At 41.5% G+C, this 15,269-nt stretch overlaps 2 protein-coding genes across 7 annotated transcripts in view; both read right to left on the bottom strand.

The window, feature by feature from the left end:
• prom1b (prominin 1 b) overlaps positions 1-1,840 on the bottom strand; it is a 29,800-nt gene extending 27,960 nt beyond the window's left edge. For all 6 annotated transcript variants that reach the window (XR_005694774.1, XR_005694773.1, XR_005694772.1 and 3 more), the window contains exon 1: positions 238-1,840. Coding sequence is in view for 3 of the 6 variants with exons in the window: in XM_040023789.1 (XP_039879723.1) it covers positions 238-508 (271 nt within the window). In the remaining 3 variants the exon portion in view is untranslated. The remainder of the gene's footprint in view (positions 1-237) is intronic.
• Positions 1,841-1,965: 125 nt separating this feature from the next.
• Positions 1,966-15,028, bottom strand: tapt1b (transmembrane anterior posterior transformation 1b). Its single transcript, XM_040023794.1, has 14 exons — positions 14,807-15,028; positions 12,256-12,386; positions 12,039-12,157; positions 9,182-9,344; positions 8,942-9,077; positions 8,422-8,519; positions 8,255-8,324; positions 8,001-8,081; positions 7,699-7,808; positions 5,681-5,740; positions 4,740-4,808; positions 4,574-4,650; positions 4,308-4,480; positions 1,966-4,228 (listed from the first exon to the last, which is right to left on the bottom strand). The coding sequence occupies exons 1-14, from the start codon at positions 14,970-14,972 to the stop codon at positions 3,975-3,977; spliced, it is 1,707 nt and encodes a 568-aa protein (XP_039879728.1). The 5' UTR covers positions 14,973-15,028; the 3' UTR covers positions 1,966-3,974.
• Between the last annotated feature and the right edge of the window lie 241 nt (positions 15,029-15,269).

Here is a 15,269-nt window from a genome sequence, read left to right as displayed (position 1 = left end):
AGTAAGGTTGAGTCAAGTTTGTGGTCATAACGAGTTCTGCTGCTGTAAATAACAGATTATAAACCGGGTGCTAAAAATACTTGCTGAACTTTCTCCTCAGGTAGCCTAATTAAATGTGATTGGTCGCACCTGTTCGAGCCGCACTAACGTTGAAGTTGAACTAGGCCACGGTGGTGCACCGTAAAGACAACGTCCTGGGAATAGGAAACACGGGTGAGGAGGTGTCGGTAATCTCACCTTTGGGAAAGGGGTTCGGCTGAATGATGTAGAGAAACGCGTGGACCATATGGAAGAGGATCCCCATGCTCCCTGGCTCGTAATAAGCGTGGGTGTCGTAAACCGCCGCGGGTACAAACCCAAAATCCAGCGGCTCCACCGGCGGAGGTGAGCGCTCTCTGCGGGAGTCCGACCGGACCTCAGCCGGTACCGCGCCCCTCTCATCCGCCTGCTGCTCGCTGCCTGTGGCCCCCCAGCAGAGCAACAGCACGAGCCAGCGTGTCCACAGCATGGCACCCCAAGGTCTTACTCGGTTTCCAAAAAAAAAAAAAAGTATGAGGGGGAAAGGAAACACAAAACTGGAGGGAGAAGGGGGGTGACACCTGTCCCTCCGGGTGGTGTTTTTTTTTTTATCCCCACACCGCAAAAACAACCGTCCTAAGGAAAAGTTTTAAAAACAACATCCAATGGTCGCAGGAGTAGCAGCCGTTAGCTACGGGTTTCCCGGTACGGAGTCATCACCGACATCTTCCCGGGGCTCCGGCGGCCGAAGACGAGCGCTCACACACTCTCACCGGCTTCGTCCTGCGAGCAGCCTAATCTCGCGTGCACGTAAAAGGCTCGAGCACGCTCGCGCGCGTTTGAAAGCTGGTCGGGAGCATCTGTGGCGCGCGACACCGCTCTGACCAGCCACCTGTCACCCTCTCTCTCTCTCTCATCCCCAGGTGTACTGTTCAAGCAGAGGTTCACAGAGGGTCAGCTGAGCAGGCCCGCTGACTTCACAACAGGAAACCAAAAGGTGGATTTAAGCAGGCTGTTTGTTTGTCCAGGACAGAGTCAATACAGTAAAATATAACGAGGTGTGGAGATTTTTGTTAACTAAAAATAACAAAATGAGTGAATAAAAACCAAAAATGTTTTTTAAAAAAATCAAATCTTGCCTCTGCTATTCATACTAATGTCTTACTATTTGGCTTTGGTTTGTGTTCTTTTTCTCTCAGGAATTAAAATTAATTCTGCTTCCAACATCTGAGCCAATAACGCAACTGGTATAAATTTTGAGCTTTTACATAACCCTTTTTGACCCTGCAGTTGATCCAACAATCATCATTTTGAAGGGTTTGGTTCATGGGGAGATATTTTTGTTTATGAACGTGTTTCAAGCTTGATACATTTAGTCTGAGCCTGCTAAAGTAGCTTTGCATGATTCAGAAGTTCAGAATAATCTTGTTTTAAATACTGTTTGACTTGGCTACACCTTGGGCCTCTGTGAGTAAAAGTGAGTCTGGACACTTAGCAGTTGTCTGTTAGATAGTTCAGCAACGGGAACATCTGGCAAAAGATGCAAGGTTTGACTTGGCAAGAAAGTGTGGAAACAAAGCATTGAGTTTAACGGAAACAGTATAGTCTGGTTAAGCCTTTAAAAACCGCTTTGATGGCTTCATGAGTCAGTGCTCTCTTTCGTCCTCTCTCATCTCACATGCAGCTTTTATGTGGCACCGGATGGGTTAAATGTGAAAAACCTGAAATATGTCGACACAATCAGGGATGTCGTGTAGCCAGACCATTTATGTGAGCTGGACCTTTGGCAAAAAGCCCCCACCCTACCCCTGTGTGTGATGACATACACCCCCTCTAAATGTCCATTCAAGGGGAACAGTGGGCTGCAGTGTTTGCCTGGTTAACAGGGAGGGCATCGACTCCTTTCACTGAAACGCATGCGCGCACACACAAAATCACACCAGAAACTTACAAAACAAAGTCTTGTTTTATTCTCCTTCTACCACGTAAGGAGATACATTACACGAATGAGCTGTACATGGAAGAGAAAAAAAACAACTCATACACTGTCCATTTTTAGGTAGAGATCCATCCACATGCTGAAAAATACCTCTCACATATGACACACACACTAATGCTGCATTCACACTCCTCCTTCCAGTAGTATACAGCTATTTTTTTCACTGTACGGACCATGACCCTGTAGTGAGACTGGACTTGGCCCCTGGCTGTGCCCCTCATGGACCCTCACTGGTCTCAGTTAAGATAAAAAATCTTGTTCAACAGTTGGGTCTATAATTTGTATAAGTATTGCATAAAAATGTCTCTAATTCCCAAACAGTTAATGGATCATTTTTGTAAATCCCCTTGAACTGAGGTTTGAAGTCTGCACTTCAGTCACATCTTCACTGTTTGATTTAAATCCACTCTAAAACTACAAAAACTGTGTCACTGTCCAGCAAATTAAGGACCGAACTGTGCCTGATCAGTTTTTAGTCCTGCGTTCCTCCTGCTCAGACCTTTCGGAGTCAAAGATGTAGCAAGCCCAAGTTGCAATTCTCTTTCCACGCAGCCAGAACCCATCCTTGTAATAACTCTTTACTTTCTTCCCCAGAAAAATCTTAATCCATCGTTTTGCATAAAAAGATATAAACTAGCTTCAACACAGAAAACCTGCACTTTGTTCATTGACAAGCTAGTTTTGGCCTGGATTATGAAGAAATCAGCATACAATGAAGCATTTCATGTGATTTTCACATCCACTCTCACTCAGATAGCGAGGAATGAGAAAACATGTCAGATCAGTTTCCAACATCAAAAAGCAAACAGAAGAAAATGTTATATGCCTGTGATGTGTCGCCACTATTATCTGTAGGCCACATGCTTCAATGAAAAAGGTACAAATTAAGCACATAATAATTAAAATTAAGTCACACCTGTCAGGCCTGGTAGGCCATCTCAAAATAAATACAAATCTGCACCATCATCTCAGTGCTTTAAGGTAATACCAACACAAATGACATTAAGCCTTCCAACTTTTTATGTCTCTTAAGTTACCAAACCAGTGGTTCTTAACATTGTTGGAGGTACCAAACCCCACCAGTTTCATATGCGCATTCACTGAACCCCTCTTTAGTGAAAAATAAAATGTGATTTTTTTTTTTCAAATTCAAGACAGATGTGTTTTTTATTGGTGCACAAAATGAGCCATGCATGTCACGGTGGAGGCTCTGCTGAACCCCTGAGACCGACTCACCGAACCCCTAGGGTTCGATCGAACCCAGGTTAAGAACCACTGTACCAAACCAAACATTACAACTGAAGCTGATGCAGCCAAGCAAAGCCATTCTTAGTGTCACTGCTGCCATATTTAACCTGCTGGGACTGCAGCTCACCTCATCACCTCAGATCAACCTCTGTGTGTGTGTGTGTGTGTGTGTGTTAGAGCTTCTGTCTGCAGAATAACTTCATGATTTGAATCCTTCCATGTGATTGTGATTCAATTTAGAAAAAAGATTTGAAACCTGTCATAAAAACTTCATTTCAAATATCATCAGCCTTTTTTTTTTTTGGAATAATTAAAAAAAACTAGTAAAAACTTTTGTTCTTTCTAAAAACAGCTTACTGATTGTGCTTCTGAACACACGTGATTTGACATACGCAGATTTCTCTCTGTAGTCTGCTCCTCCCGTGTTTTACATGCTGTCTTCATCAGCGAGTGCGTCACCGCCAGGCCTCTGACCCAGTGCCAGAGCCCGCTTGGCTCATCAGACACACGCAGGACCAGCTGGAAACGTCTGATGCCGCCTCGGATGCTTGTAGTAACAGCTTTATGCCTTTGCTGGTTTTGTCAGTCAATAAATAAATAAATACTTGAGGGGTCAGGTGCACAAAAGTAAGTACGGTCTGAGCATGCTCCATGACCCATGTCTGATCCCTGAACCCTGTAGTGTTGCCAGGATTGCTACACTGGTCCTTCAGTCTATTCGGTTGCCACAGATGGTGAAGCGATCTATCTCCAGCAGGTCTTTCTTGGGTGGTCGGTGTGCAAGTCCGCCTCCTTCCAGTCCCGTGTCAGCGTTGATGATTTTGTCATCGTCCTCCTCGTCAGGAGTCGTCAGGAATGTGTCTGAGTCACTCTTCGGGAAGGAGGGGGCAGCGTTTTCTGCTGTGTTGGTGGGCTGACAGATGTCTGACGGCAGAGAAGTTTCTCCTTTGTCAGCTGTGGATTCTGTTATAAAGCAAGTTAAGAGTTTTTAGCAGCAGTTAAACTCAGGAAAACAGACAGTGAGACAGAGTGACTGAGCTACCTTGCTGCGGTGAAACGTGAACATGTTTTGTCCGGTGAGCTCTAGAGTTTGCACGGCTGGAGGCGACAGAAGGCGGAGGGTCAAAGAGCTTTTCCTCCATATTGGCCTCTTTGACAAACACACAGGAAGTTCCCAGGAGAACGATACTGTTGAGAACCTTCAGAGTGATCATCCTGCTCACAGAGACAGGCAAAAGTCACGTGGACATGAAAACAAGCAGTGTCAAGAAAATAATCAAAAATGATGAAGACATGTTGGCCAATTACCCCAAGTAAAACAGCAGCACACACATAAACGAGAGCGACCCCTGGATCTTCACTGAGCTGGTCACCACTCTGATCAGCTGAAAAAAACATCGTCACATTTATAAGCAAGCAAACGTGGGAGCAAACATCTCAATATCAAAAGCCATCCTGTGAAAGAACGACTGACCAGCAGCGCTAAAGGAAGCGGGATGAAGCCCATTCTCCTGGATACTGAGTCACTGTAGTCTGTGTACGCCTGGAGACACAGTTAACACATTGTTATGTAAAACATCAACAAGCAGCACAGTTTTACTCATGGATAGCTCAGTCCATTCTTTTAATGAAATCATAAGCTAAAAGTCAGGAAAAACTGCTGGATGTGCTTTCAACACGTTCCTCATTCACTGTTTAAACGTTACTCACCGACTGATAGATCAGAATCAATAATTATCAGATGTTATGATCAGAGGTGAATAACAATAACAGAAAAGGACATATGCACAACACAGTCATCAGTATATCATGCTGCAACTGAATCAAGGTGTATGAGGCAGGGCTACTGGCAATGGTGGATGCTGGCACGCGTGTCTGAGCTCTTCTGAGTGTGGTGGAAATGTGACCGGACAGAGGTACCAAGATGAGGCGCCCCAACCTGCACCGGTGCCATTCTTGCAGCAGCAACCCACCCTACAGCTGTTACCGGCGCACAGTGGCCAGTAGATCAGGAGCATGTCCTGACGCCAGTCAGGATTTAGTCCCAAAAGGTCTCCTACTGAGCATGCCGGGGACATGCTGTGTTGAAATTCATGAGAGGCAGCCGCAACAAGTAAGCAGTGCACAGCTGCAGCCTGCACTCAGGAATGGAGAGACATCCCTCAACTTACTCAGGCACTGAATATGCAGTCCAGGCCATACCTTGTATTATAGTGAGGGTTTATGAAATCTATTCAAAACACTAACCTGCCTTTTGTTTTTGGACTAGTATATATAATAAAAAAAGAGGAAATAAGATGATATATAGTGTCATACAGAAGAAAATGTTGTCTTTCATTAGAGAAAACACAAACAGCACCTTGTCCTTTTATTTGTATTTTCCTAAATTACTGTGATTTGAGCCGCTTCACTCACATTTTTCTGTCGACTGCTGACCAGGTCAAAGGCGAGGCTGGCTCTGTATTCCCCGTATACCTGAGACAGAGGCAACGTGTCAACCGATACAAGAGAAACATCAAAATATAAAACAAATAAGCTACTGAGTAGAGCGCCTGCCTTGTCGTGGTGACGTAACAAATGTTAACTTGTTTACTGCAAGTCTCATAATTGGTTTACCTGCTTGTTCTTTACTCTGGTGCATGAATGCAAGGTGAAAGCACAGTAAAGGTAAATTCATGAAGCCGAAAAGAAGCAAAAATGTGTGTGTGCGGATTAAACGTGGATTAGTATGGACTCACAGGTACTTGAACACTTACAATGTGAGTGAGGTTTGTGTGATTAGGTTTGACAGTTTGGGGATAAAGGGGTTAATCCCTTCCTGTGGGGCTGCTTTCTGTTACATAAGCATAGTTACAACTCGTTGGAGGAAAATCAAAGAGAAAGGCGACTCATGAGGGAAGGAAGTGAGAAATTGATAAGGAAAAAATGGGCCTGCTGACGGTTTCTCTTGCAGGTGGATGATTCTCTAACATTATAACAATAGTGCTAAAGAGACCAACAAAGTGAAAATACACAGATTTGTAAATCATGAAATACTACAATATAACATATTTTATATGGGTCAAGTGACCAGAACTCTAATCCTGTTATTGTTCTAGGTCATCTTAATTTGAGGTCCATATCATGGTAAATACTAAATATTTTACCTATTATGTTTTGAAACACAAAACTAGATTTAACATGTATATAACCCTAAACATGACAGAAAAATATACACCATCATTTCAGTTCCTTAAAGTAATTTCTATCACTGCTGTTAGTTTTGCTGTGAGATCACAACATTGTAAAATGGGTTACACTGTTTGAATGGTGAAGTTTGTTTCTTCAATTGAAAACAGTGGAAGCATTTTCACTTGGATCAGTGTGCATTAAACGGTTAAGCTCTTGCCATAGGACCATATATCAAATCTAAAATAGAGCAGATCAAACTTAGTTGCTGCTATGCATGTTAGCCTGTTAGTGTGGCATCATTACATTACTCACTGTAAGCATTTTTCCTGCATATACAACTGAAATTCTGCACATTACTCTCAAATTTGTTTTGTTGACTGCTTAGTTGACTTTCTTTTCTGATGCAACTATTGTCAAAGCACAGATTCTCTCTGATGTTAAGTAATATACAGGTTGTACTGACCATCGTGTCACAGGTCCAACCCCTTCATATCTCCAGTTACTGCCTGGAGAAACCTTGTGTCAGGTTAAACTGGCCATCTGCGAGGCTGTGTCTGTACTCCCCATATACTAAATCTAACCTCACAGGTATGACACGTTTTCCAAATGATCCCTGACGTCCTTTGAAGAGAAATGCCCATACAATAACTGAGAAAAAAGAAGCTCTAAAACTTAATTATCATAGTCCACTGGTTTTTCTCTGTACACTGCAGCAGATGTTTAATGATGCCAAGAATATATAAATAAAACTGCAGCCCATTTCTAAGTTCAGCTGATACATGGTGACACTATACCTACATTTAGATGTGCTTATATGCGCAAAAGCACATCCAAATGTAGAAAGTAATAGATCTATGACATAAATGAGAAAATATCCCATTAAAATGTTTTTTTATACCTAGAATAGTGACACTCCCCACTAATCTTTTCCACACAAATATCTGAACTGTGTTGAAGCTGATAGACAACTGTCAACAATTTTAATTGTATTAATAAGCTTTTAAGCTCATTTCCCATTTTATGGTGATTTATTCCAAGTTTTTCACATCAGAGCTTGCTAAGACTGTCAGATGTTCATTCTAACTAACAGATTTATTTTATCTGATTTAAACTGTGTTTCTCATTGTACTGAATTGCTGTTGGGTGAACATGATAGAATAGTTCAATAGTTCTAACTAATGTGTTTCTCCTCTAGTTGCCAAACACTCAACTGCACTTTAACCAAGTTAATAAACCGTCAGACGTACAGAGAAAGGACTTACATCAGCACTGATGTCATTGAATTTGGTGATAAAGGCGTGCTTGACAACATCCACGGCAACCTCTGAGGCTATCACCATGACTACATCAGGAAACAGCACCCACAAGTGGTCTGACAACAAACACATTGAAATCTAATCAGTATAATTATTTAATCTAGTATTAGTAGTAAAAGAAAACAGTGAGCTACTTAGCAAGAGTGAAAAGACCCGATTATGAACCTAATCAGGGTACTATGATAAAGCACATCTGTATGCAGCTGTATAGCTTTCAGTACTCTTTGCAAGGCTTTGTATTAGGTTACCGGCATTCCATGAAAACTGCTCCATGTTTCTCAGACAGACGATGAGCAGGAGGATGTAGTTGGTGAACCTCTCTTTTATGTCTATGGGAAACAAACAAATCAATCCAGGATTAACCTACTTTGTGCTCACTGCAGTTGAGCTCGATTCCACATATTTACCTTGTATTAAATAATCATACTGAGAGGAGGAGGCACAAAGTATTCAAAAATTTTGATTTTTGTGGAACGTAGCCAGCTGTTTTACCACCACTTACCACTGTTTGACATCTGGAAAAGGTTGTTCTTTTCAAACTTCTTAAATACACTCCCTTTGATCTCAACAAACTGCAGAAAAAAGAAAAACCCAACATAAAAACATCAGGACTGAACTGGAGATGCCGCATGTTTTAAACGGGGTAATATGTCTGTGCATAAAACTCACGTTGTTTGACATCATAATGGTGAGCAGGGACTTGTTGTGGGAGTTGAAAGCTACATTGAGAGTTGTGGCCTGAACCATGATGAGGATGGCATGAAGAACTGGATACATATTGAGGAAAAACACACATTTTCTGCACTGTAATAATACTGACGCAATGACTTTATGTTCCCTACTAGTCTGAAGTACAGCTGTTAGATTTGCTGCTGCTGATTACTTCAACTTTGATTGACTGTTTGGTTTATGAAGAAAGTTGAAGACTGGGAAGATTAAATAGCAGAGTGATGAATAACGCTTGTTTGGGATCACTGGGGGCATTTATTCTTCCAGGTCTTTCCTTTTGCCTCTAATGTGGCCTTTTTCTATCAGTTTCAAAATCTGAATTTAAGCTTTTAATTTCATTTGTTTTAAATACACTTCAGGAAAACATTTTGCTGAACGATAAAACTGATTAATGTTGCAAATCAACTTTAAACTGACTAACTTTTAACCGTTTTAATATCAGTGATGTTTTTGAGGATACAGACGTAGAGAACAGCCATGAGGAAGTGAGGAATCACGCCTATATGTGCTCTCTTCTTCTCCTTGGGTTCTGTGGCGGTCCAGTACAGAGCGTCCAGTATGTCTTGGCCAAATGATGAGAACAGGCGGTCCGCCACCTGACAACACAGGGAAGGGAAGGATGACGGGGGAGAGCTAGTCAATGAGTGGTGCAGTGTCATTAGATACTGAACTGGCCAATGAGGAAGATTACACAGTGTACCTCTAACATGTTGTAGATGATGTATAGTTTGATGACAGACTGTCCTCTGATGAGATGGTACATCATGGCGTAATCCACGTAGCTCATCATTGAGTAACACAGCACCATAATGAAGCCTTTGAGTACGTCGCACACCTGGGCTGGCTGAAGCAAGCGGGAGCCGCTAAATAACACACAAACGTCACAGACAAGGAAAATGTTCACAAGAAAATCACCAGAACAGAACAGCATAGTTGGCTGTTGCCTCAGAGCTCTGCTGCCCCCTGGAGGTCAATAATAACATTGCACTGCTTCAGACAAAGACCTTGCCCAGGGTGACAGAGCCCCCTTTAAAGTGGGACTGCAGAACATATTTATTCCTTGCACCTGTTTTTTTTAATTTATATATATATATATATATATATATATATATATATATATATATATATATATATATATATATATATATATATATATATATATTTATTTTTTTTTTTTTTTTTTTTTTTTTTTTTTTTTTTTTTAAATTTATTTATTCTCAATGAACCACAATTTGATTCTTTAAAGTTTCTAAAAATAATTCTGGATTTGAGGAAAGCAGGGAAGCTCTAAATATGGGTCATGTTGCCTACGCTGTACATATCACAAGATATGCAGATTTTGGAAAAGGTGCTCACATCGCAACACAAAAAATTAAGTGACTGTAATCAAACTGATTAACAGTGTAATATTAGTACTGATCAACAAAGGACTAATAAGGGATGCACCTGCCTAATACATGGAGTGTATATCAGCCCAATCCTGACTCAGAAAGCCAGACTGGGTGTTGGTGACAATGAGCAGATGAATGGGGCCAATCTGTTCAGCATTCTTCTGTTTACTTTGTCACACATCAGCATCAGTGAACCAGCTCCTAATGCAAAAGCAATCATAACTGAGGGAATATAGGGGCAAAGGTTTTGCATTTTATAGGTATGTCAACTTTACCATATCAACAGCTTTAATTTTTATGTTGATAGAAGTTTATTATTAAACTGAAAACTGTGGTCAAGTTAGGTGACATGATTGAAAATCCCAGACGAACACGATGGTTTCCATGTCGGCGTCTCCCTCCCATTTGCTCTCACTCCCATTATGTTCAGTTTACCGATGTAATGCTTGTTGGGACGCTTTTATTGCACAGCAGTAGGGATGGGTACCGGTATCTGGTGCCATGATGGCACCGGTTCTGACATAAACGGTAGTAACCAGACCGAAAAGCAGCGCACATTTCGGTGCTTTTTTTCGGTGCTTTTTTTTCCTGAGCTGTGATACACTTTAGATTCTAGCCAATCATTGTTTCCGAGGATAGTAGGCGGGGCCAGGTACGTACGTTCTTTTAGAGCAGAGCTACAGATTAAAAATGCCCAAGGCAAAGCGGTCAAAAGTCTGGCTGTACTTCACAGCAAAATATGCAAACTCAGCAGCCTGCAACAAGTGCTTTAAGCTGATACTGTGATACTGTCAAAGGAGGTAACACCTCAAATCCGATGAAACACCTGGCGACGCATAGCGTTTTTTTAAAAAGCCGAGAAATGCGCCGTATTTGATAGCTTGCTGCGAGACCTCACACCGAGCGCATCTACTGCGGGTGGGTTGCCTGTTATCGGACCCGGAGTTAGCAACATCCCCCAAAAACCCGAAGAGGAGAGTCCTGGCCCCTAGCCCTGCCAGTGTAGCAGAAATGATGACGGATGATGATGATGATGATGGCAGCAGCCGTTCTTCTCTGCGTGAGTAGCTTAATGTTGTTAGTGTGTAATTCATGTTGAGTAGGCTAACCACGTTATTACATTAATGCATGTAAGGTGAACTAGCAAACATCATCATAGCTACATGGGGCTGTCTTCTTGTTTGATGGCAGATACTCCCTTCACCCTGGCCAAAAAGGCTAAAATGACCAAAGAAAAAGTGGAAAACAGTTAAACATGAGAGGTTTTTGGACAAAGTTTGTGTTTTTTTCCTATTGATTAAGCACTGCTTCCAGCCAAGAGTGATGCCATAAATCCCCTATAGCTGCAGAAAAGGCTAACATTGTTATCTTTTTACAAAAAAAGAAAAACAGCTGAACATGAGAGGTTTTTGGACCAATTTTGTGTTCTCCATTCTTTAAGCACCGGTTTAAGCACCGTTTAAGCACCGGCACTGTTTCAAAAGTACCGGTTTGGCACCAGTATCGGATAAAACCTAAACGATACCCATCCCTACACAGCAGGATTCAGAGTCTATTATTACTCCAGATCTGTGAGAACAGGTGCAATCACAGTGACAACAGGTAAACGAGAAACTAGTGAGACTGTAAATAAAAGCATGCAGTAACCAATGAGTCTCCCTTTGAAATCAAATTAGATTGGTGCAAATAATCAAGGTGAATAAAGTAAACAACTTTTTCTTTATTTTATTCATCTTGCTCAAATTGCCGCAAATCAGTAAATGTAAATAGCCAGAGTTTGCTTCTTTTTTTTTTACAACATTATGACAGCAATGACTAGGTCGAGCCTGACATTTTGACTTTGTTTTGCTCTATTATTCTCTGATTTCTTATGTTTCACTAACCAATTTTGAAGACAGAAAAATCACTGATGAAGAGCTGAGGCTCTACTCCAACATTATACTTCACAGGACCTGATAATCATGATAATCACAACATCTGTACCTCGTACATAAATGACATCTAACACAATCTATGCAAATATACTTTTAATGATGGTGGAGTTGTACTGATGAGAAGCACATGTATCAAAATATTCCCTGTTAATAACAAATGATGGGTTAAGGAAATGTACTTTAATACTTATATATAATAAAATGTACTCTAATACTTATGCTTATACGTTACCTGAGACCACAACATGGCACTGTGAAGAGTCGCAACAGGGCCAGAATCACCCTGAGGGGCAACAGCGTAAACACATAGAGGAAGGCGTCCAGACAGAGGAAGAAGCCGAATGTCATCAGCTGAAAACAGGAAGAGAGGGGAGAAATACATTTATTACAACTGTGTTTATTTCATTTCATTTTTTTTCTTTAAGTGTGGGGGTGTACAGTGTGTTCACCTTCTCCAGTTCTTTGGGGATGCGGAGGCATGTGTAGACCCTCTCTCTGCGCTCGGTGTATTTGGCCTCGTTGTGTTCTAGGAAGTAACCTCTGGTGAGCTCAGTAGTTATGAATCTGACCAGAGACAGGTCTACAGATACAGACAGGAATAAATTATTATTTTTACTGTGTTTTGAATCTATCACAAACAACACTATCAACACAGCACACATAGAGGAGTCCTTACTTAATGGTAAATTCAATCAGATGAGAACTGGCTACACTAAAACCAAAACTACTCGAGCTAATCTGCTGCTGGAACCGTCTAAACTCCTCTGCTGAAGCTTAGAAACATGAACGAAGGGATTTGTTCCCATTTAGCCACAAGAGTATTAGTGAGGTTGGCCACTCGTGGTTCAATCGGGCCTGGTAGGAGCTCCAGTTCATCCCAAAGGTGTTATGGTTTGGAAAGTTAAAGCTGTTCTGGTTACTTGGTTTTATATCAACTTTTTTTATTTCACTTACATGTTTGAAGTGGCTTTAGGCCTTATATGATGTTCTTTTCTTTTTTTAAATACCGTATTAGGCTCCTTTTTTACATTATATAATGACAATGCATACTCAGTATTCTGTTCAGAGTCATCTGGTTTTTTAAGTACTCATAGCATATTTTGTTCCCTTTATTTGGATAAATCCAATAATAAAAAAGAAGTCCTCTTCATTAGTATTAAAATGGACTGTCATTAGCATTCATTAACATCCAGTGCTTTTATTTAGGTATTTAATCTGACTTCTAAATCAGTGCAATTTAACCTATGGTAACGATATTTTATAAGCGTGAACTCAAGAAGAGCTGAGAAACAAAGTCTTCGACATCTAGCAGTCTAGAAAGGGATACAAAGCCATTTCTAAAGCTTTGGGACTCCACAGAGGCACGGTGAGAGCCATTATCCACAAATGGAGAAAACTTGGACCAGTGGTGAACCTTCCCAGGAGTGGGCAGCCAACCAATATTACTCCGAGAGCTGATCGATGGCTCATCTATGAAGTCACAAAAGAACCTGAACAATATCTGAAGAACTGCAAGCCTCACTTGGCTCAATTAAAGTCAGAGTTCATGATTCAACAATAAAAAAAGAAGAGACTGGATAAAACATGGTGGTGGTAGTGCGATGGTCTGGGGTTACTTTGCTCCTTCAGGACCTGGAAGACTTGCTGGGGTAAAAGGAAACACGAATTCTGCTCTTTACCAAAACATCCTGGAGGAGAATGTCTGGCCATCAGTGCCCTGAAACTCAAGAGCACTTGGATTATGCAGCAGGACAATGATAAAATAAACGACACCAGCAAGTTCACCTCTGAATGGCTAAAAAAACAAAATAAAATGAAGGTTTGGGAGTGCCCTGGTCAAAGTCTGGACTTACATCTGATTGAGATATTTCGGCGCGACCATAAACAGGCCATTCACGCCTGATGTGAAAGACTCATTGCCAGCTATCGCAAACGCCTGACTGCAGTTCTTGCAGTGTTATCAAGGGTGACGCAGCCATCAGGTTTAGAGGGGAATTATTTTTTCACACAGGGACACGTAGGTTTGAATAGTGTTTTTCCCTTATTGAATGAAATCATAATTTAAAATGCATGTTGTACTTACTCTCGTGAACTAAGACCAATATTAAAATGTGTTTGATGTGAAGCAAATATGAAAAGGGCTCAAACAATACTGTATTTTTTTCCAGCTCTGGGGGAGCTTTATAGATAAAGTTTATTTTCTGAACAAGAGGAGCAGAGTTCAAAATATGTAGGTGTTTAGCAACCAAGAATGGTCAAAAAAATCTTTATCCAGTTGCATTAAAAATAGCAATATCGAGTATATACATAAGAAGACCGTGAGTGCACCTGCTGAATTCACAGAGAAAGAAAAGTGTATAAAATTTCGAAACAGCTGAGCTTTATGGAGTTGATGTCCACGCTTTCTAATAAACAAATCTTACTAGAATAAACCATTACAATTTATGTTGCCAATCATCTGAAAACACATGGCCTTTTTTTCTTCTTCTTGCAACTGGGTCAAAAATGATTGCCGTAAGCATTACGTTGAGCAATCTTTCAAGTCAACACGGGTGTCTGTGCACCTATGGCTCACACGGTGTCCACCGACTCATCTGAGTGCGCCTGTGCAGAGAACCAAACCGCACGAGAAGCCAACTGGCTGATCTGGACTTTCTGCATGATCACATGCAGTACTGCTGTCTTACTAACAGTCAGAAATCCTCCTGCTAGATTTAATTTGGATGCATATCACACAATTGTGCCATCTGCTCGTTACTTTACTCCAGCTCAGTTTCTCACAAACAGCTGCTGAGGCTTCCTGCAGCTACATCCCCACAACATGTGCAAACTCGGAGCAAGCCCCGATAAGCTGCAGAAGCTCAGTTGACATTTTACATGCCTTCTCGAGAAACTCTACAAAAAACACCCTACAGCCGCCGTAAACAATAATTATCTCAGCTGCTAGCTAGCGCTGTCAAACTGGGAGTCCGCGCCTGTGGAAACGAAGCTAGCTCTCACCTGACAGGTTGCTCTTCTTTCCCCTGCTGGCGCCATTTTTATCGTTAAATCCCAGCGTCTCCGTGACTCCGTCTTTCTCCTTGTTCTTCCCCGCTGGGGCAGCCTTCTTCTCCCTCTCCCTGTCCTCCTTCTCTTCACCCAGACCTGTCGACAGCGCCTCCGCCATCTTCGCCAAACGAAAGTTTCAGGCCGCTGCTGCCTGGGAAACTGACGGTCAGACGTCATCACGCACTGCAGGTTATCCAACTCACCGGCAGATGTCGCAAAAGCCCTGAGATTATTTGCCGCACGTTATTTATTTTTCCCTTTTCTCAGTTTATAATCCCACGAAGCTAAAGACATTAAAAAGACTGTATAAAATGACACAAATATCAGCTTACGTTTCATTATAACCTATTCAACTGAGAAAGACTGTGAATGAACAAAATAAAACATACAAAGCTGATTGAGTTTTTATTACCGT

This window comes from Simochromis diagramma, unplaced genomic scaffold (assembly GCF_900408965.1).
Source record: "Simochromis diagramma unplaced genomic scaffold, fSimDia1.1 OVJJ01000302.1, whole genome shotgun sequence".
Taxonomy (NCBI): Eukaryota; Metazoa; Chordata; class Actinopteri; order Cichliformes; family Cichlidae; genus Simochromis; species Simochromis diagramma.
Note: the sequence above shows the minus strand (reverse complement) of the source record. Positions and strands in the feature narration are given on the sequence as shown.

Excerpts from the sequence above, each read along its gene's own strand:
- tapt1b (XM_040023794.1), bottom strand. The coding sequence starts at position 14,972 with ATGGCGGAGGCGCTGTCGACAGGTCTGGGTGAAGAGAAGGAGGACAGG. Across the intron at positions 9,345-12,038 it reads GTGCCATGTTGTGGTCTCAG|CGGCTCCCGCTTGCTTCAGC; the intron begins GTAACGTATAAG and ends TGTGTTATTTAG. Across the intron at positions 8,325-8,421 it reads CCATTATGATGTCAAACAAC|TTTGTTGAGATCAAAGGGAG; the intron begins GTGAGTTTTATG and ends TTTTTTCTGCAG.